The 22,959-nt window shown below is 43.6% G+C and overlaps 1 protein-coding gene across 1 annotated transcript in view; it reads left to right on the top strand.

The window, feature by feature from the left end:
• Positions 1 to 19,385, top strand: part of tbx15 (T-box transcription factor 15) — a 104,003-nt gene extending 84,618 nt beyond the window's left edge. Inside the window, exons 7-8 of the mRNA XM_033033448.1 lie at positions 9,110 to 9,207; positions 16,905 to 19,385. Of these exons, the coding sequence (XP_032889339.1) occupies positions 9,110 to 9,207; positions 16,905 to 17,683 (877 nt within the window). The 3' untranslated portion in view covers positions 17,684 to 19,385. The remainder of the gene's footprint in view (positions 1 to 9,109; positions 9,208 to 16,904) is intronic.
• The last annotated feature ends 3,574 nt before the right edge of the window (positions 19,386 to 22,959 follow it).

The raw sequence follows: 22,959 nt of genomic DNA, 5'->3' as shown, positions 1-22,959 counted from the left end.
GGTTCATTTCCCCTCATTCCCAGCACTCCCTCCCCCTCCTCTTCACCCTCCCTCTTTTTTCACCTCTCCTCTTCCCCACCCCCGATCCCTCCCTCCCCTTTCCCCTGCCCTCAGTCACTCCACAACTCCTCTCCCCTCCCTACCCCCTCCTATCCCTCTATTCCCCACTCGTCTCCTTCCCCTATCCCCCCCCCCCCCACTATTCCTCCTGACCTCCCCCGCTGCCTTCCTCTCCCTCTATTCCCCACTCCCTACCTCTTCCACTCCCCACTCTCCTCACCTCCCCCACTTTCCCCCCCTCCCTCCCTACCCCTTCCTCTCCCTCAATCACCCCCACCCTCCCTCCTCACCTCCCCAGGATCTTTCCCCCCCTCCTCCTCCCCTCCCCCAATTCTTCCCTCCCTCTTCTTTCCCCTACCATCAGTCACTCCCTCCATCCATAAAAAGCAGCATCTGCAGTTCCTTCCTCCACAGATCATTCATTGTTAGCTCGTGGCGGGCAAGGTCACCAGAGGTTGCTGTTTAGGTCTCCTAAGTGGGACAGGGGTTTAAGGAATGTACCTACTTTCTCTGGTAGCTTGTTCCATATATCCACCACCGACTGAGCGAAAAGTTACCTCTCAGGTTCCTACTAAATTTTTCCACTCTCACCCTAAATCTGTGTCCGCTGCTTGTTGATACCCCTACCCTGGGTAAAAGACTGTGCATTCACCCGATCAATTCCCTTATTATTTTATACAGCTCTACAAGATCAGCTTCCTGCGCTCCAAGGAATAAAGTCCTAGATTGCCCAGCCTCTCCCGATAGCTCAGACCCTCGAGTCCAGGCAATATCCTTGTAAATCTCGTCTGGCGTGAAGAAATAATTTTAATGCAAGAGAGTGAGATTCACAGATATGCAACTAGTGGAATATGTAAATAGCAGGAAGTGGTGTTTCTGTTTAGGTGGACATTTGCAGTCAAGGAAAGATGCAGCTCATAAAAATATTTGGGAACAGAAGTCTTACGATAACTTGTTTAAGAAGGAACTGCAGATGCTGGAAAATCGAAGGTACCCAAAAATGCTGGAGAAACTCAGCGGGTGCAGCAGCATCTATGGACCGAAGGAAATAGGCAACGTTTCGGCCCGAAACGTTGCCTATTTCCTTCGCTCCATAGATGCTGCTGCACCCGCTGAGTTTCTCCAGCATTTTTGGGCACCTTCTTACAATAACTTTCCTGAATATGTGTGTTTCACTGATTAATTTCATTGCATCAACGTTAAAAGGACAAAAGTGGGTTTGTAATTGAAAATTAAACTGGATATTCCTTCCCACGCGGTTGCGTTGAATCTAGGTGCCTCTCTCCAGCCCAACCTATCAATCCCAGCTCAACACTCGATGCACAGATAGGACTAACGTACAACATGCACAAGGCAAAGAAAAATGAGAACGCCAGGGTTGGAATAAATGACATTAAAACACACTTGATTAACAAAAAACTCTTCTTGAATCCAAAATATTTGAGGATGGAAACGGAAAGAGAATCGCCTAATATACAGGAAGCATGTGGAAGCAATTAAATTGGCAAAATCTTTTTTTGTTCTTCTGCAACATACGAAACGGTTTACACCATGTAGAAAAAACAGACTTTAATGCAGAAAAAGGAAAACAAACGAACAAAATAGAAGTGAGTATGGAATTCTGAGAACATTATTTTGTGTTGATTTTTCTTCTTCAGTGGGACAGGCTGTTCACATTGAACATAGACCATAGAACAGTAATTAACCAGAACAGGCCTGTGGGCCCACAATGTCTGTGGTGAACATGATGCCAAGACCAACTCGCATTTGTTGACTGGAAATCTACAATATTGCACTTTTGGATTACAAATTGAATGTACATTTGAAATTTAATATTAGAATTTGAAGTTGCGAACCAAAGTTGTAGCAAATTAGGAGAACAAACGCTCCTTGTGTTTATCTAGACCAATCCCGAGTCGTAACTCAATTTAACAAATGAAACACACTCACCAATTGGGAATTCCTTCTTGGGAATCTCGTCAGTTGCAGGTCACCAATTTATGTTGGTGTTAGTCCTTTGGAATCCAGTTGTAGACCTTCGCAGGCAAGACCAGGATCTGAATGTTCTCAGAGTTACAGCGGCTTGTAAAACAATTTTTCACATTTTGTCACGCTACAACCACAAACGTAAATGTATTTTTTGGGGATTTTATGTGATAGACCAACACAAAGTGGCGCATAATTGTGGAAGGAAAATGATACACGGTTTTCAAATTTTTTTACAAATAAAAAACTGAAAAGTGTGGCGTGCAAAAGTATTCAGCCCCCCTTACTCTGATACCCCTAAATAAAATCCAGTGCAACCAATTGCCTTCAGAAGTCACCTAATTAGTAAATAGAGTCCACTTGTGTGTAATCTAATCTCAGTATAAATACAGCTGTTCTGTGAAGGCCTCAGAGGTTTGTTAGAGAACATTAGTGAACAAACAGCATCATGAAGCCTAAGGAACACACCAGACAGGTCAGGGATAAAGTTGTGGAGAAGTTTAAAGCAGGGTTAGGTTATAAAAAAATATCCCAAGCTTTGAACATCTCACGGAGCACTGTTCAATCCATCATCCGAAAATGGAAAGAGTATGGCACAACTGCAAACCTACCAAGGCATGGCCGTCCACCTAAACTGACAGGCCGGGCAAGGAGAGCATTGATCAGAGAAGCAGCCAAGAGGCCCATGGTAACTCTGGAGGAGCTGCAGAGATCCACAGCTCAGGTGGGAGAATCTGTCCACAGGACAACTATTAGTCGTGCACTCCACAAATCAGGCCTTTATGGAAGAGTGGCAAGAAGAAAGCCATTGTTGAAAAAAAGCCATAAGAAGTCCCGTTTGCAGTTTGCCACAAGCCATGTGGGGGACACAGCAAACATGTGGAGGAAGGTGCTCTGGTCAGATGAGACCAAAATTGAAGTTTTTGGCCTAAATGCAAAACGCTATGTGTGGCGGAAAACTAACACTGCACATCACCCTGAGCACACCATCCCCACTGTGCAACATGGTGGTGGCAGCATCATGCTGTGGGGATGCTTTTCTTCAGCAGGGACAGGGAAGCTGGTCAGAGTTGATGGGAAGATGGATGGAGCCAAATACAGGGCAATCTTGGAAGAAAACCTGTTAGAGTCTGCAAAAGACTTGAGACTGGGGCGGAGGTTCACCTTCCAGCAGGACAACGACCCTAAACATACAGCCAGAGCTACAATGGAATGGTTTAGATCAAAGCATATTCATGTGTTAGAATGGCCCAGTCAAAGTCCAGACCTAAATCCAATTGAGAATCTCTGGCAAGACTTGAAAATTGCTGTTCACAGATGCTCTCCATCCAATCTGACTGAGCTTGAGCTATTTTGCAAAGAAGAATGGGCAAACATTTCAGTCTCTAGATGTGCAAAGCTGGTAGAGACATACCCCAAAAGACTTGCAGCTGTAATTGCAGCGAAAGGTGGTTCTACAAAGTATTGACTCAGGGGGGCTGAATACTTTTGCACGCCACACTTTTCAGTTTTTTATTTGTAAAAAAAATTGAAAACCATGTATCATTTTCCTTCCACTTCACAATTATGCACCACTTTGTGTTGGTCTATCACATAAAATCCCAATAAAATACATTTACATTTGTGGTTGTAACGTGACAAAATGTGGAAAAGTTCAAGGGGTATGAAAACTTTTGCAAGCCACTGTATGTTCCATTGGCACGCTGAAAGCCAAGACGGAGATCGCTCGTTCACTAAGATGAGTCTCCAACAAGTCTAGAAAGAATATTTATTACTAGTTGAGACTTATTTCACCGAGACAGCTTGATCATCGATACCTCCCTGACTCTGTAAGGCAGCAACTCTACCACTGCGCCATTGGGCCACTCAAGTCACTTAACATTGTCAGGATTCTGTTCCCAATAATTTTAATGAGCTGGATCTTTATTTGTCTGCAGTGCCCCCTTCAAACACGTGCCAGGCAGACAATACAACTCCCTGTTCACTGAAGTTGGATATGTGGTTGGAATCTCGTTGTGGTTAGCCAATAATTTCATTTGGAGTGGTGTAAGTTCTATCACTTCCAGAGATTCCTTGCAAGGAAGTTATTGTTTCATCTGCTGATAATGGCAAAGGGTTTGTTAAGGAGAGGCAAGGCGGATATTGGTGCATGCCTTTGGTATTTTGATGCTGCCAGGGTTGGTGGTGGAGGCAGATATGATAGAGGCATTCAGATAGGTGCATGGATATACATGGCATGGGGGAATCTGGATCACATGCAGGCAGAGGAGGTTAGTTTAACATTGCATCATGTTTGGCACATACATTGTGAGCAGTTGGGCTTATTCCTGTGCTGTACTGTTCTATATGCTTCATTAGCATTGTGTTGCGTTTAGTTTGGAGTATTGAAACAAATAGGTCCTTCAGCCCACCGAGTCCACACGGACCATCAATCACCCATTGACACCAGTTCTATGTTATCCCCCTTTCTCATACACTCCCTACACTCGAGGGACAATTTACACAGGAAAATTAACCTACAAATCTGCATGTTTATGTGATGTGGGAGAAAACTGGAGCACCCGGAGGAAACCTATGCAGTTACAGGAAGAAATTGCAAACTCCACAGAGGCAGCAGAACTACCTGCTGCCTCACTGAATGAGTGGGTCTCATTCAATATGGTGTATTCTGGGATTCTCAACTAAGCCAACAAACATCTTTATCTCTGGTTCCCAGTGGCATTTGAGTGATTGAAACATTGAAAACGTTGCGTTGCTTGTTTGTGATGGAATGGCACACTGGGACCTCTAGAAAGTTCAAACTAAATATCCAATTTTTTAATATTCCAAACATAATGACAAAAGTTTAAAAAATAAAATTTATGAATGGAATGAGTCGGTTAGGCCCTTTAAACATCTTACAGGATGGCGATCCGCCGTAAATACCAAGAGCAAGAAACTATATGCGTACTGGCACCTTTTACAAATATAATACTGGAAATTTGCAATCCCCAGATAAGGAAGACGTACAAAGAGTCATAAAGGCATACAGGATGGAAATGGGCCATTCAGCCCACAAATTCATGCATCATCCACCCATTACACTAATCCCTCAGTTGCTAAACACCTTAAATCTCCTTCCCATTCCCACTGATCTTTCTGTCCTCGGTCTCCTCCATTGTCCATAGTGAGGCTAAACGCAAATTTGAGGAACAGCATCTCATATTTCGTTTGGGCAGCAGTGGTATGAATATTGATTTCTCTAACTTCAAGTAACTCCGGCATTCCCTCTCTCTCTATCCCTCCCTCACCCAAGTCGCACCAGCTTCTCGTTATCACCCAACAAACGGCTAACAATGGCCTGTTTCCTTTATCATCATTACTTTTTATTTCATTCATTGTCCTTTATCTCTCTCCATCATCGTTGAAATCTCTTGTTTCCCTTTTCCCTAACTGGTCTGAAGAAGTCTCGACCCAAAGCATCACCCATTCCTTCTCTCCCAAGATGCTGCCTGTCCCGCTGAGTTACTCCAGCTTTTCGACGGGTGGTGCCACGAGCCGGCAGCTGTTCGTCCTTTCCACTTTTTTTTTGTATTTAGGACGTCTAAAAGTGTGTTTTAGTGTGTGGGGGGGGGGAGGGGCAGGAATTGGGGGAAACTTTTTTTGTCATTTACCTCGGTGGAATGCGACTTTTCTCCTAGTTGCATTTCGCCCTCCCTCGCGGCTGAACAGCTTGGATTGTTGCGGCCTCACCCGGAGTCGGGTCCAGAGCTTCAGCAGCGGGCGCAGTGCGGACTTTCCATATATAACCATATAACAATTACATCACGGAGCCGGGCGAGCCCTTGCCGGGGGTCGCCAGAAGAAGTGCTCCGATCGCTGGCCCGTGGACAATGACATTCTGAAGCCGAGGTCTACGGAGCTGCTAGCCGTCGGCACGGCGTGGACTTTCTGTCGCGGAGTCTGGGATCCCTTGCTGGGGATCGCTGGAGAAGAGCTCCGACTGTCGGCCTGCGGCCTATAACATCCTGAAGCCCCGGTCTCCAGTAGGAAGCGGCCGATTCAGGACCTCCAAGCCGCGGAGTGTCCGTCCGTACCATCTGGCGTCCCGGCGAGAGGGCCTGTACATCGGGCCTTCAGTAGCGGCGACTGAGGAGGGTTCATGGCCCCGACCACGGATGAACAAAGGAGGAAGACTGACAAAGTTATTGCCTTCCACCACAGTGAAGAATGTTGATTCCACTGTGGTGGATCTTCATGTTGTATTCTATTGTGTATTGTACTCTTTTGTTTGTATGTCTGCATGGTAAATCAAATTCCACTGTACCTCAACTGGTGCATGTGGCAATTAATGTGAACTTGAACTTGAACTTTTTGAGTCTATTCAATTTAAACCAGCATCTGCAAACTCCACACACACACACACACACACACACACACACATAGCACCCGAGATCAGGGTTGAACCCGGGTCTCTTGCACTATGAGGCAGCAGCTCCAGAAGCAGTTGGTGTTTATGTGTATTCGATGACTCTAAAGAGGGATATGGGCCAAATGCGGGCAGGTGCGACTAGTGTGGATGGGGCATCTTGGTTGGCATGGGCAAGTTGGGCTGAAAATCCTGTTCCCATGCTGTATAAAGCTATGACTCCACCAACTGATGACCATAGTCTCAAAACAAATCTGAAAGTTGTATGTAAATTTGTTTTTTTATTTTGTGCAATGTGATAATGAGGTTATGTGCAGTTTAATAATTCTGCCAAGTAATGTTTCTTCAGAAAATTTGTCACCCTTGGCAACCAATCATGATGTTTTAAATTGCTGCCTATGTTATACGATTTACTAGGTTGAGATGATGTATGCAGCAGAAACATTGCAATTCAAATACATCACAGAGAGCCACATACAGTAAATAAACCCAACGCAGCTCCATATGGTCTGTGGTGTTTGCACAGGCAACATACACAGACTATTGGACAGCAGTGATAGATCACTTCTCTAATTGAATGGAGCTTCAATCAAATGGATTGCCACAGGATTGAAACTACTGTACCTGTTGTACGTGGGCTGGCAAATGTGCGGGAGAACAAAAATGCTTTGAAACTTGGCTGATGCAATGTAAAAATTAGACTGAGGTTGATTAAATACAGATTTGGCTGAAGGTTTGTTGTAATGTAATTGTTGTGTGTTATCTTTGAAATGACTTTGTGGAAATGCATTTGTAGTTTAGGATTTGTTTCAGGAGAAAAATTACAATCCACATTTGTAAAATCATGGTTAAGTCCCTCCATTGCCTGACATCATTTTGCTTCTGTCAGCTGGATTTCACATTGAGGATGTTTTCTTCTTCTTTTATATGCTGGGTTGTTTGGAATTTGCTCTGCCTCTCTTGAGAAAATTATGGTCAATATGATGCACTATTTCAGAAAGGATTACAGCTGTGATATGCCCTGGCGAACTTCAATTGTGTGGTCGGGTACACATAACACAGATGTAACTGAATAATTGGATTACTGGAGGCAGTTTATTTTCTTGCCAGTACCAGGAATCCCTAGGTCGTGAAACACATACCCATGTACTAGTGTGTTATATATGATCGAGTTGCATGGAAATCTGCTTGCTCCCCAGGGATAGGCATAGATAGGGCAGACAGTCAGAACCTTTTTTCCCCAGGGTGGAAATGTCAAAGATGCACTTTTTCCTCTGTAACAGTAACGTCACGATGCTGTAACACTATATTCTGCATTCTGGCATTTATCTTGCTTGATTGCACTCACCTTTAGTTTGATCTGATGGACCACAGGTAATCAAAGCTTTTCACTGTCATTGTACACTTGATCAGTGGTTTTGTTTTCAGGACAAGTACGGGGCGATAGCGAAAAAATGTTAAAAACCAGGTCTTTGAATCTTTAGAATTAAATAGTACAAAATGATTGTTAAATTTAAAAAGAATTGGTGTCAGGCCCTTAAACAGCTTGAAAACAAAATACACAAAGTGCTGGAGTAACTCAGCAGGTTGGGCAGCAGCTCCAGAGAACATGGATAGGTGAGGTTTCGGGTTGGGTCTCTGAGGGAGTTTGAGGAAAGCGTCACCTATCCATGTTCTCCACAGATGCTGCCTGACCCGCTGAGTTACTCCAGCACTCTGTGAAATGTCACCTATCCATGTTCTCCACAGATGCTGCCTGACCCGCTGTGTTACTCAACACCCTGTGAAACGTCACCTATCCATGTTCTCCACAGATGCTGCCTGACCCGTTGAGTTACTCCAGCGCTCTGTGAAACGTCACCTATCCATGTTCTCCACAGATGCTGCCTGACCCGCTGAATTACTCCAGCACCCTGTGAAACGTCACCTATCCATATTCTCCACAGATGCTGCCTGACCCGCTGAGTTACTCAACACTCTGTGAAACGTCACCTTTCCATGTTCTCCACAGATGCTGCCTGACCCGCTGAGTTACTCCAGCATTCTGTGAAATGTCACCTATCCATGTTCTCCACAGATGCTGCCTGACCCGCTGAGTTACTCCAGCACTTTTCTTTTATAAACCAACATCTGCAGTTTCTTGTTTATACTTGCATCAGCTTTTAGGGTGACAATCCGCCATGGACACCAAGAGTGAGAACAATGTGCGTTCCGACATCTCCGTGTTTACAGAAACTGCTTGTGACAATAACAAACCAATACCAATACATTTCTACCTATTACCTACCATGTGAAATATCTTCATATAACGTAGTGATACTTATTTAAATAATAGAGAAAGTACATGTATGTAAGAATGGTATATACAAAGACTTATTACAACTTTGAAACAATTGTGAAGGGAATATAAATGTAAAATTAAGCATTCACAGAAGAAGTTAGAAGAATATTGTATCAAAATAATCGGTTCCATCCTATAAAACAGGAGGTTTTATGTTTGGTTAAGAATGGATTTTATGGGATATGTTGAAACATAAATCTAACAGGAACAGTGTGAGAAAGAAATGCACCAGCTGGAAACGGGACAGTGTGGAGATTGATGTATGTGTTGAAGCTATACACAGTTATATTTCCTCTTTGCTTTCTTTTGATCAGGACTGGCTTAGAAGCCATCATGGAGACATATGCCTTCTGGAGACCTCCTGTTCGGACCCTCACATTTGAAGATTTTACCAACATGCAAAAACAGCAAGGTAAATGAGCCAGGAAACGTGATCTGACTTTTAGTCCTCCTCCCTGTAAGACTATAGAATTTCTAACAGTCATTTTCACTGCTACTCTAACTGTCCCTTAAGATGATTCCTGTTAGATTATGTATCCAGTTCCTCCTCTGGAATACTCCAACCTGCATGTGTAATTATTCATTTCTTGCACTCTTCCACAGTGCCAGCTGGATTTCCTGGTTACTAATCATTTTAACTCCCCTTCTTTTTCCATCACTGACCTGCCTGTCCTGGGTCTCCTCAATTGTCAGAGTGAGGCCACATACAAATTGGAGGTTACAAACAGCACCTCATATTCTGCTTGGGCAGCTTACAACCCAATTGCACGAAGCCAAGAAACTGCAGATACAGGAATCATGCGTCGAACATAAACTCAGCGGGCCAGGCAGCATTTCTGGAGGTCATGGATGGGTGACGTTCCGGGTCGGGATCCTTCTTCAGACTGGTCTCTGGCCAGACTGAAGAAGGGTCTTGACTCGAAACAGCACCCATTCCTTCTCTCCAGATATGCTGCCTATCCCGCTGAGTTAGATTTAGCTCTTGGGGCTAAATGAATCAAGGGATATGGGGATAAAGCAGGAACAGGGTACTGATTTTAGATGATCAGCCATGATCATATTGAATGGCGGTGCTGGCTCAAAGGGCCGAATGGCCTCCTCCAGCACCTATTTTTTTGTATGTTTGTTTGTATGTTACTCCAGCTTTTTGTGTCTACATTCTGTGTAAACCAGCATCTGCAGTTCCTCCTTACACTTCACAAATTAATAAACTGAAATCCCAGTTTGAATGATTAAAAAGATACAGCATGGAAACAGGCCCTTTGGCCCAAGTCCACGCCGATCACCTATTCACACTAGCTCTATATTATCCCATTTTCTCATCCACTCCCTACACACAAGGGGCAATTTATGGAGGACAATTAACCTGCAAACCTGCACCTGGACGAAACGTATACGGTGATCGGAGGAACGTGCAGACTGCGCACTGACACCACCCGTGGTCAGGATCGACTTGGGTATATGGCGTTGTGAGGCAGCAGCTCTACCTGCTGCTCCACTGTGCCATCCTTCCTTGATAGATTTTAATGATGTTGGTGCCTGATAGAAACATAGAAACATAGAAAATAGGTGCAGGAGTAGGCCATTCGGCCCTTCGAGCCTGCACCGCCATTCAATATGATCATGGCTGATAATCCAACTCAGTATCCTGTACCTGCCTTCTCTCCATACCCCCTGATCCCTTTAGCCACAAGGGCCACATCTAACTCCTTCTTAAATATAGCCAATGAACTGGCCTCAACTATGGCAGAGAATTCCACAGATTCACCACTCTCTGTGTGAAAAATGTTTTTCTCATCTCGGTCCTAAAAGATTTCCCCCTTATCCTTAAACTGTGATCCCTTGTTCTGGACTTCCCCAACATCGGGAACAATCTTCCTGCATCTAGCCTGTCCAACCCCTTAAGGGTTGAAATCTACACATAGGTACCAAACATCTTCCAGATGTAATTGGATGGCTGGTTCTGCACCGGCCTATTAGAAAATACATTGGTATATTCATTTTATTTTAAATAGAGATATTTTTACCATTCTACCTTGAAACTGTTTCAAGGTTTTTGGGTGAAACAGCTGGTGGAGATGCTGCCTCACAGCGTCAGAAACACGGGTGTGAACTGTCTGTGTGGAGTTTTCATGTTTTTCCTGTGACTGCAGGGGTTTTGTCCAGGCGCTCCAGTTTCCTCCCACATCTCAAAGATGTGCGTGCGGGTTTGTCAATCAATTGGCCTGGTGTGTAGGGTGTGGATGAGAAAGTGTGAAACATAGAACGAGTGTGAACGGGTGATGGATGGTCAGTGTAGACTCAGAAGGGCCTGTCTCCATGTTGTATGACTAAGCAAACTAAACTATTTATCTCAGTCTGCTCATCCAGATCTCTCGGCTGAGGGAGAATATGTAAATCTGCTTTGAGATCTGGTTGAGGATATTCTTCACCTGTTTCTATTTTCTCCGGTAAAGTACATCTTTCTGAAAACCACCATTGATTCTGACACTTAAAACTAACCACATGAAAAACAATGGTGGAAAAATCTCTCACTTCCTCTTCTGGGAGACTAGGCATTGATAATATTTTCTATACCATATTTATTTGCTAACATATTAGATTGCACAAGGCCTGTTTATGGTGAAGAGTCCAAAACAATTTTAATTCCCCAATTTCATAAAATTGATACAATATGGAAATATTGTATTAACATCCGTAGGCAAATTCAATTCTATTAATAATGGTCTATGCTGTCCTTTGGCCTAATTGGCACAGAATCTAGCTTTTGCTTTCATCCTGTCTAAAACCAATTGAGGGTTCTTGTATGAGCCAATTTCATACAGCCCAGAGCAAAGCATGGAGCAGGTTCCCTCACACTTTCCCATTGTTTCCAATTGGAGACACATTCTATACATGTAATAAATCCTTGTTGCTCAAGACAGTCCTTTATGATGTCATAGCAAAAGATCATTGGGAAAATATTGTACCAATGCCAAAAGTTGAGTCAAATGCAGTGTTCTTCTCAACCAAGGATTGGAATGAATCCAAGGTTGGCAGATTGATTTATTTTCGTTTTTTGATTCATCCCACATAGTTACTATATTCTGTTAGATGCTGTATTTTATTAACAATCCATAATATTTGGTCTGGCGAACAGTGTTCTGTCTTTCCTCAGTCTGGTCTCCCAGGACAGGCCTTGGGTTCACAGCACAGAGCTGCATTCTGAAATCATCACCGTTACTATATTAATTCATAATGTTTCTGAGAGATGATACAAGGAAGAAAATGTCATTGCTCTCAGCCTGAAAATTAGGCATAGTACAGAAGACATAGTGTTTTCATCAGACTATAGGGTAATGAGTTTCACATCTACTCCCTGACTATCTGACAAACCAGCATCCATCTTCTGAATATTTGGTCATATAAACATACAACACAGACCCTTTGCCCCACAATGTTCACACTGAGCATTATGCCAGGTGAAACGAATCTCCTCTTCCTGCACACGATCTATATCTCTCCATTCCCTGCATATCCATGTGCTTGTCTAAAGGCCTCTTAAAAGCCACTATTGCATCTGCCTCCACCACCACCACAACCGCTGGCAGTGCATTCAAATCATCTACCACCCTGTGCTTCAAAAAAACCTGCCCCACACATCTCCTTTATACTTTGCCCCTTCTAGTCTTCTATATGTCCACCTTGGGGGGGGGGAGGGGGGATGGTGGGGGGGGGGGGGGAGGAGGAGCGTCGTGGTGGGGGGGGGGGGGGGGGGGGTTGTGGATGGTCCTGACTGTCTACCCATCCTAGATAAGGATCCCAACCCAAAACGTCACCTATCCATGTTCTCCAGAGATGCCTCACCCGTTCAATGCCTGACCCGTTCAATGCCTCACCCGTTCAATGTCTCACCTGTTCAGTTATCCCAGCATGATGTCCTTTTTTAACCCTATCTATTGACTGTAAATGTCTTGCTTTTGGTTGTATAAATAATGACCTACTTTTCTTCCCAACCTATTGGCAGACTGTTCAGTCTAATTGTTTATTTTTTATTGAGACACAAGGAACACTGCAGAACCTGGAACCTTGAGTATAACACAAAGTGCTGGAGTCACTCAGTGGATCAGACGGCATCTGTGGAGACATGGATAGGCAATGTTTTGAGTCAGGACCCTTCTTCAAGCAGAAGGATGAGCGGTGCTCACTCTATTATTCAGCTGAAGAGAGACTGAGATGCAGATATCAGGATCCAGCATTTAAAGGGAAATTAATTTCTAAAAATCAAGTAGACATACATGGAAAGGAAATATTTACAGGTATATGGGCTATGGGGGGGCAGGTGGGACCAGTGTAGATTTGGCATCATGGCTGGCATGGACATGTTGGGCTAAAGAGCATGTTTCTATGCTGTAATACTCTATGCTGGGTGGATAGAGTATGGAAACAGGCCCTTCAGCCCCACTCACCCATGCTGACTAAGATGTCCCATCTACACGTCCCAGCTGCCTACATTTGGCCAGGTCCCTTCCCGATGTTGGGGGAGTCCAGAACCAGGGGCCACAGTTTAAGAATAAGGAGTAAGCCATTTAGAACAGAGACAAGGAAACACTTTTTCTCACAGAGACTGGTGAGTCTGTGGAATTCTCTGCCTCAGAGGGCGGTGGAGGCAGGTTCTCTGGATGCTTTCAAGAGAGAGCTAGATAGGGCTCTTCAAGATAGAGGAGTCAGGGGATATGGGGAGAAGGCAGGAACGGGGTACTGATTGGGGATGATCAGCCATGATCACATTGAATGGCGGTGCTGGCTCGAAGGGCCGAATGGCCCACTCCTTCACCTATTGTCTATTGTCTATTGTCTAAACCTTGGCATGATCTTTGATTCCACCCTCTCCCTTGAGCCTCACATCCGCCATGTCATTAGAACCTCCTTCTTTCACCTCTGCAACATCGCCAAACTCAGACCCTCTCTCACACCTCCCGCTGCTGAAAGACTCATCCATGCCTTCATCTCCTCTCGACTGGACTATTGCAACTCACTTCTCCTTGGCATCAGCTCCACCTACATCAACCGACTCCAACTGGTCCAGAAAGCAGTCGCCCGACTCATCACCCACACCAAATCCTGGCATCACATCACTCCAGTCCTCAAACAACTTCACTGGCTTCCCATCTCCCACCGGATCTACAAAATCCTGGTCCTCACCTACAAAGCCCTCCACCATCTGGCCCCCCCATATCTCACTGACCTCCTCTCCCCCTACCAACCCTCACGGTCCCTCAGATCCACATCAGCCGGTCTCCTCTCCATCCACAAATCCAACCTCCGCAGTTTTGGGGACAGAGCCTTCTCCAGGGCAGCTCCCAGGCTCTGGAACACCCTCCCCCAACTGATCCGCAATTCCGTGTCCCTCACCATCTTCCAGTCCCGCCTCAAGACCCATCTCTTCACCTCTGCCTATCCTTAGCCCCACGTCCCCCTCCCTTTTCATCTGTGCTTGAATTGCCTCATATTGTGTTTTGAATTGAATTCTGTCTTTAATTTGTGTACTAGTCATGTCTCTACTATTTATTTCATTCGGCTTACATGTTTTTCCTCTACTTGCTAAATTTTTGTAAGGTGTCCTTGAGACTCTTGAAAGGCGCCCATAAATAAAATTTATTATTATTAAACATTTCCCGTCCATGCACCTGTCCAAATACCTTTTAAATGCTGTTATAGTACCAGCCTCAACTACCTCCTCTGGCAGCTTGTTCCGTATACCACGTGTGTGAAAAAGTTGCCCCTTAGGTTCTTATTAAATTTTGCCCCTTTCACCTTAAAAACGTTTGTGCTCTTGCTGTTGATTCTCCTACCCTGGGTCTTTCAACTGCATCTACCCTCTCTACTGAATGACATGCCTGGGGGCCTCTCCAATATGACAGACTTCACTTAACTCCTAGTCAGAAAACCTCAGTTTCCGTTGTCAGTGAAGAGTCTTGGCTCCATCAACCCTCCCATTTATGGATGGAACAGACCCACTGGCTGTTTTATGTGGCTGTGTTACAAATACAACCACGCCTGCTTGTGTTTGTTTCACCCTGGTACAACAGACAACATAGCACTCTGCGTTCTCTAGCTCCATTTTCTTCCTGAGTGTGAATAATGCTGTACAGAAGTTCACATCACATTCTAAAGAAGTTCCAACAAAAAACATCACATGTCCATTTCCTTCACGGATGCTGCCTGACCCATTAAGTTCCTCCAGCACTATTTAGTTCAAGATTCCAGCATCTGCAGTTTCCTGTGCCTCAACATCATGTTCTCGATGTTACAAAATGAAAGGCATTTACATGTGGCCAGTCCAGATTGTTTGAGTATTTAATCAGACAGGAATGTTTGCAAATACTGTGCAGGATTCAAACGAGATAAGAAATCAGAGACATAATCTTATGAACTGCAGTGTAAATCTCAGGAAAAGCATTTAATAGTGTATTGCCTAACTACAGTTTTTTTACCTAAGAGCCATAAAAGGATTAGATTGAAAAGAGGAATGGAGATTTATAGGTGTGAAATGTGATGGTAAATGCCTTCAGAGACAATGATTCTTCTGAAGAGGATTTGAGGCAAGGGATTGAAGTGGGAAGAGGTGTAAATGATTTAGCCTTTCAAAGGCAACGTTTTTATATTTGGCTCACAGAAAATGTTGGCATTTTATCCGAGTGCCTTTGAAAAATCAGGAAGCACTTACAGAGAGCCGTCTCTTGGGAGATTAGATAGCTTAAGCAAATGCCTATGTGTCGATTCAGCCAAGAGCGCTGATATATCAAATAACTATTGCTCATTCCATGCTGTCTTATGTTTTTATGTTCTTACTTTATCTCAACATTAAAATACGTTTATTTTACCAATGATTAAGGTTCTAGTTTGGAGCTGTAACCCTTCCCCATTGAGTTCAGACACCATTCTCAAGCTCAATAGCTGGCGTCACAGGTAGTTAGGGTGGTGAAGAAGGGTTTTGTTCCATTGGCCTTCATCTGTCAGGGTATTGAGTATAGAAATTAGGAAGTTATGCCCCTGTCCCACTTAGGAAACCTGAACAGAAACCTCTGGAGACTTTGTGACCCACCCAAGGTTTCCGTGCGGTTCCCGGAGGTTCCTGGAGGTTTTTGTCAGTTTCCCTACCTGCTTCCACTACCTGCAACCTCCGGAAACCACCTGCAACCTCCGGGAACCGCACGGAAACCTTGGGTGGGGCGCAAAGTCTCCAGAGGTTTCCGTTCAGGTTTCCTAAGTGGGACAGGGGCATTATGTTACAGTTGTACAAGGTATGGATGAGGTTACATTTGGGGTGTTAAGTTCAGTTTTGGTCATCCGTTATAGAAAGGATGTCATTAAGTAGGAAAGAATATAGAGAAGATTTACGAGGATGTTGCCAGGGGTTGAACTATTTGGAGAGGCTGGGCAGGCTAGGACAGTGTAAGAAGGAAATGCAGATGCTGGTTTAAACCGAAGATAGACACAAAATGCTGGAGCAACTCAGCAGGGCAGGCAGCATCTCTGGAGAGAAGGAATGGGTATTTTTTTTTGGGGGGGAGGGGGGCTGAGGGGTGATCTCATAAAGTTATGTAAAATCATGAGAGGAATAGATAGGGTGAATGCACAGAGTCTTTTACCCAGGGTAGGGGAATCAAGAACCAGAGGGCATAGGTTTAATGTGAGAGAGGACTGATGTAATAGGAATCTTTTTCACTCAGACGAATATGGAACAAGCAGTATGCACTGAAAGCTGCCTTTACCACCCTACCTACCTGGGAGCCAGTTATTGATCTTGAGAGTAGCATCTTAATGCCCCTGTCCCACTTAGGAAACCTGAACGTAAACCTCTGGAGACTTTGAGCCCCACCCAAGGTTTCCATGCAGTTCCCGGAGGTTGCCGGCGGTTGCAGGTAGTGGAAGCAGGTAGGGAGACTGACAAAAACCTCCGGGAACCGCACGGAAACCTTGGGTGGGGCGCAAAGTCTCCAGAGGTTTCCGTTCAGGTTTCCTAAGTGGGACAGGGGCATCACTCTCTGGGGAAGGATTACAGTTCTCTAGAATCTTAACACTGGGAATTATTTTATAACATTCTCCATTTGTCTTTGCTTTCAGGAGGTAGTACAGGAACTTCTCCAACAACATCTAGCCCAGGAACTCCATCCCCTTCAGCATCTTCCCACCTGCTGTCTCCATCTTGCTCCCCGCCAACCTTCCACCTTACCCCCAACACCTTCAATGTTGGCTGCAGGGAGAGTCAGCTCTGCAACTTAAACCTGTCTGAATATCCAGCCTGTGCCCGAGGCAACATGGGCTCCTTGCAGAGTTACCCTACCCTAGCCGAGGGTGGATACAACCGATTGCAAGCTCCAAACGGGTCTTCTCAACAACCTGCAGAAACCTTCGTGCCGCAGAGGACTTCTTCGTTAATTTCTGCAGTGCCCGCCCCATCTTCATTACAAGGCAACAACAAGATGGATGCGTACAGCAGTCAACTGCCTCCGTTTACTGCTTCCCAGTTTCAATACGTCATGCAGGCGGGAAGCCCAGCCTCTAATACCTCCTCATCTCACATGTTTAGCGGTAGTCATGTCCAGCAGAGCTCCTACAATGCCTTCTCACTGCACAACCCCTATAATATCTACGGCTACAACTTCTCCGCCTCGCCCAGATTGGCAGGCAGCCCTGAGAAACACAATGCACCCCAAAGCACTTTACTCTGTTCCTCCTCACCTAACGGGGCCTTCAGCGAGAGACAGTTCTTGTCCACAGGAATAGATGGGATGCATGTGATTGGCTCCGCTCCTGGCCAGCAGCCACAGAATGCCTGCGATGCCAGACAGTACGGTGCTGTCCCAGGGAGTGCTTCACAAATGTCAGTTCATATGGTGTAAAAGCAATATTTAAAAAGAAAATCTTTACCTGAGTTGTCTACACACACACAGGACTCTGCACTAGGGAACCCCACAGTGGATTGATGTCAGTACCAGTCAGATAGAAATATTGCCTACAGACCACATTAAAATGGAATCTTCCCACTTGAACTGTCCTACAAAACCCACACACAATGATCTTTAGTGTTATTGGGATAAATAAGCCTTCCTATACACAGCACAGAAGTAGATGTAAACAGGTCTCCGTCATTGTCTAGAACTTGACGATATTACCCTTGTACACAATTTACACACGAACATGTGGCTGGAGCATTTAATTTCCAGAAATTGGATAACACCTATCCCTTTTGCAAAGGCAAATGTAATCTTGTTGATAATGGACAATGTATATTGTCTAGTTTTCAGTAAAAGATGGCTTGCATTTCTTATGTATTATACCCTGTTTTGGGGGTCTTTAGTGTGTTAAACATCCAAATTGGTGATTTACGAATAATCTAATCCTGTCATTGGCCTCCACATCAATCATAGTACTTTACAGATGGCCCATTCCAAAGCCACTTTCTTTGGACCCTATCAAAAGAACTTTGTTTTACGTTTCTGAGGAAAATAACTTTTTTTTCCAATTTTGCAAACATGTACTGTTGGTAAGATCTAACCTGAACAAAGTATAATAAACTCAGTCAGTGGCTCAACGGGAAAAAAATAAAATGATTTCTAATCAGTGCTGAAAAAAATCACTTGATGTTGAAACTTTATTTTAGAATGCTCCTGTTTGAATTGGAAATATTGCACTGATCCAGAGGGCAAGTAGCAAAAGCACAAGTGTCATTAATTACGTTTTTGGGTGATAAACTGTATACGTCTGCCCTATTGAATTCCTTAGTCTGGTCTGTCCAAAAGGAATAGCTGAGAGGTATACGTAATCTTCTCATCTCTGGATTTAATGACAGCCTATCTTCATCCAAAGAATAATCAGCATTTACTACAATAGCCTTGGAACTTGGTGCCTTGAATCTTTTGTGTTAAGCGTTTGGATCTGCTAATGTGACAAATGGAAGCTTTTCCCAGCTGATATAATTGTGCCTATATTGAAGACCACCTCACTCTCCCCACCCCTGTAAACTGATCCTGTAAATCAAATTAAAGAGGTGTGGGGAATAAACTGTTCCTTTGCAAACAAAAGCCTCTCATTATTGGATTGAATGAGCAGAATAATTGGGAATGGGGCATGCAGAAGGGTGATTTATCCAAGAAGAACATAATGTTAAACCAGCCTCAGGGGCAGCAATGGAGCTATCTATTTTCCTTTAGCCAGGAGACATGGTGGCAAAAATTAAAAGTAGCAGTTGGAAGCATTAAAGAAAAAAATGTCACTGGTGGTCAGGAACTTGTGCTTGAAAATGTAGTGGAGGCAGAACATTTTTTTCCATTGAAAATGCACTTTGGAAGCACTTGGAAGTTGCACAAGATACAAGGTTAAGAAGGGAGGGGCTGAGGAGGGGTTAGGTTAGATAGTTCCCCTTCAGATTGGATAGACACAATGTGTTGAATGAGTTATATAGCTTTATGATTCTATGGATTTTGTGATGATGAAAAGCAAAATAGTTAATTGGAACAAGGGAGACTAGCACAATGAAATACACATCTCTGTTTCAGGGGACCAAAGTCCTTAATTTGACTTGTGCATCATCAAACAGTTCCCTCGTTTGGAACAAAACCCAAAATATTAGATTTAAAGAGCATTTCTAAATGATTGCTTGTAAATTTGGGCATTTTGTAAATTGTGTTTCAGGCCTCTTTTGCAAAGTATTAGTGACCTCCTTGAAGAATCCAATCAGATTGCATCCAACAGCTTTACTGCCGAGCTTTCTGCATTCTGTTATATTCTGTTGTATACGCCTTGCATTCACTGGCACTTTCTCTCACTACACAAATGCCCACACCAGCATAGAACGCTGCACTTCACTGCAAATGATGTTCCTTGTCTGCATCAAGTAAGCCAACCACACAGGAACAATAAGAACAATTAAGTGGATATAACACTGCTTCACACACAACAGTATTGCGATTTCTGAAGGTTCTGGGAGAAGACAAAACTTTTGAGGAACTACCTATATCCACAGAAACAAACTCAGCAATATTATAGATCAATACTTACAAGTACTTGGATAGGAATAATTCCATGTTACCCCAAAGAACTAACATTTTGGTTTTGGAAAAAACCCCACAAAAATAAATAGTTAAGGAAATATGCAATGTTTCGGGTCGAGACCCTTCTTCAGACTGCTGTGAAGGTGGAGGCTGGAGGGGGAGGGGAGGGGGAGGGGGGGGGGGGGGGGGGGGGGAGAAGAAAGGAAGAGGCGGGGACAGTGGGCTGAGGGAGAGCTGAAAATGTGTAGAGAAAGCAGGGACTACCTGAAATTAGAGAAGTCGATGTTCATACAGCTTGGTGAGCAACTGACATCTAGAGCAGCGGATGCATTAGATGAGGTTGGAGGAGGTCAGCTGCTCTACATTGGTGAGACCAAGCGTAGGCTTGGCGATCGCTTCGCCCAAAACCACTCTGTTCGCATTAACCTACCTGATCTTCCAGTGGCTCAGCATTTCAACTCCCCCTCCCATTCCGAATCCGACCTTTCTGTCCTGGGCCTCCTCCATGGCCAGAGTGAGGACCACCGTAAATTGGAGGAGCAGCACCTCATATTCCGCTTGGGCAATTTGCACCCCAGCGGTATGAACATTGACTTCTCTAATTTCAGGTAGTCCCTGCTTTCTCCTCCCCTTCTCAACTCTCCCTCAGCCCACTGGCTCTGCCTCTTTCTTTCTTCATCCCCCCCCCCCCCCCCCCTCACATCAGTCTGAAGAAGGTTGGCTATTTCCTTTGCTCCATAGATGCTGCCTCACCCGCTGAGTTTCTCCAGCATTTTTGTCTACCTTCGATTTTCCAGCATCTGCAGTTCCTTCTTAAAAATAAATAGTTAAATCACCTCAAATTAAAAATACACCATAACAAAAATACCTTATGTTAGAACTTGTCGACAATCAATAGTCGTTTATAAATAATATTTGAAGTTTCTTTAGATTTTCATTAAAAAATATTTGAAAGTAGGAACACATATTTTATAAATTAGATTTTCAGATTAAGCGTGCAGCTATAAACGAGATTAAGATTGCCTTTTAGTCACAACGATGTTTCATAGGTCATGTGCTTGGAATTCAACACCATCCTCAGTAACTCATGCAGCTTTGCATTAGGGAGATGAATGGGCTGGCCAATGTTCATGAGGAACTCAAGCACTCTACATCAAAATGGGGAGCTCTATGGATAGGAATGGAAAAGCGTACTACAAAGTTGGGCACAAAGTGCTGGAGCAAGTCAGCAGATCAGGCAGCATCTCTGGGGAAGATGGATCAGTGACGTTTTGGGTCAAGACCTGAAACGTCAGCTACCTATATTCTCCAGAGATGCTGCCTGATCTGCTGAGTTAGTCCAGTATTTTGTGTACTTTTATGTATTATCCAGCATCTGCAGTTCCTTCTTTCTACATACCATATAGTACAACTTGCACAATTAAATAGAATGTGAGTTAAATAATCCAATACCAGTGAGCTCTTTAGATTAAATAATGTTGGAGAGATCAGATATAGGGAGGTTCTGCTGGGCGGATGGTAGATTGTTCAGGAAAATAAGATGACACAAGCTAAATTTGAGTTGGAGTGCATAAACTGGACAGTATCTTATAACCAGCAGTTGTGCAAAATGTAGTTTCTTGCACAAAGATTCCAAATCTAACATCTGCGGAAAAAAATATTATTAACCGAGGGATAATTGTGTCAGCGAGTGAGCTCACAGAATTTCAAAGCAAATAATGTAAGATATTAGTAACTAATAAAACAGTTCTTATTGGAAATTCTAAAAAGTTTGATCTTATGTGAATCTACTGTTATTTTTTTCACTTTCCCACCGTAACTTATTACCTTCTCAGTTATAACTAACTTTTTAAAAAACTGCCAAATAAATAGTTGACCAAACATCTTTTAATCCACCGTTAGCACCATTGGACATTTGTGTTTAGAAGGGGGCTTATGATGTTGCTTCATGTTTAGATATGGGACCTTCCAGAGGGGTGGCACAGTGGCACAGTTGGAGGAGCTGCTGCCTCACAACGCCAGAGACCTGGGTTCAATCCTGACTACGGGTGCTGTCTGTGCAGAGTTTAAATGTTCTCCCCGAGACCACGTGGGTTTCCTCAGGGCGCTCTGGTTTCCTCCCACATCCCAAAGATATGCGAGCTTGCAGGTAAACTGGCCCTCTGTAAATTGCCCCCTGGTACATAGGGAATGGATGCCAAAGTGGGATAACATAGAACTAGTGTGAACAGGTGATCGATGGTCGGCATGAATTTGGTGGGCCGAAAGGCTTGTTTCCATGCTGTATCTCTAAACTAAATGAAAACTAAATTAAACAGAACATTCTGCAAAAAACTAATGATTGCAGCGATGGATTGCTCACATCTTGCTCAAGTTTAATGTCCCAGGTATTTGCTTACACAGTCTCAGTGTTACATCCTCACACTTTGCGTCACCGTGCCAAACAAGTTCAAAGCAAACGGTGTTGACAACTTAGTGTAGACTGAGGTTTTACTTATATTAGTTTCTTTAAATATTAATCTTATTTTTGTAAGTACAGAAGCTAACGTGCTTATATTAGCTAAATTACATTTAACTTTGAGATATTTGATTTACTGTAACTGACATTAACTGTTCAAACTGAAATGATACTGGTTAACTGTTTCACGAATTTAATGAAAAAACATTTTTTGAACTATTTTGAGTTTTAAATCATGTGTAGTTCAAAGATCTATCCTAAATATTGGGCACCAGCCAAGAAATATTTGTGCTCTATTACTATACAGCATTGTTAAGATTTTGGTGGAAAAAATCTGTAATACTTTATGTAAATACATACCAATTATTTATTATAGTTGCTAAATTGTTCATTTTTGGAAGTTTCAAAACCGTACATTTTTTTGAAGATATTATTAACAACTAGCAACAACAGAAGGGAAGTAAAGTGTCATTGTTATTTTATTAAGGCTGATGCTCAGATCCTATAATCTTCAGGGATACCTTGTGGGAATGAGTGCATTGGTATTACAGCCCAGGGAGCTTTGTATCCATTGAAAAAACTGTCTTAATGCACCGAATTGCCCTTTAAATCTGAACGCGTGGTACAACTGCTGGGATTCCTATGGTGATTGACTATGTATGTGAGA

The sequence above is a fragment of the Amblyraja radiata genome, chromosome 14 (genome assembly GCF_010909765.2).
Source record: "Amblyraja radiata isolate CabotCenter1 chromosome 14, sAmbRad1.1.pri, whole genome shotgun sequence".
Taxonomy (NCBI): Eukaryota; Metazoa; Chordata; class Chondrichthyes; order Rajiformes; family Rajidae; genus Amblyraja; species Amblyraja radiata.
Note: the sequence above shows the minus strand (reverse complement) of the source record. Positions and strands in the feature narration are given on the sequence as shown.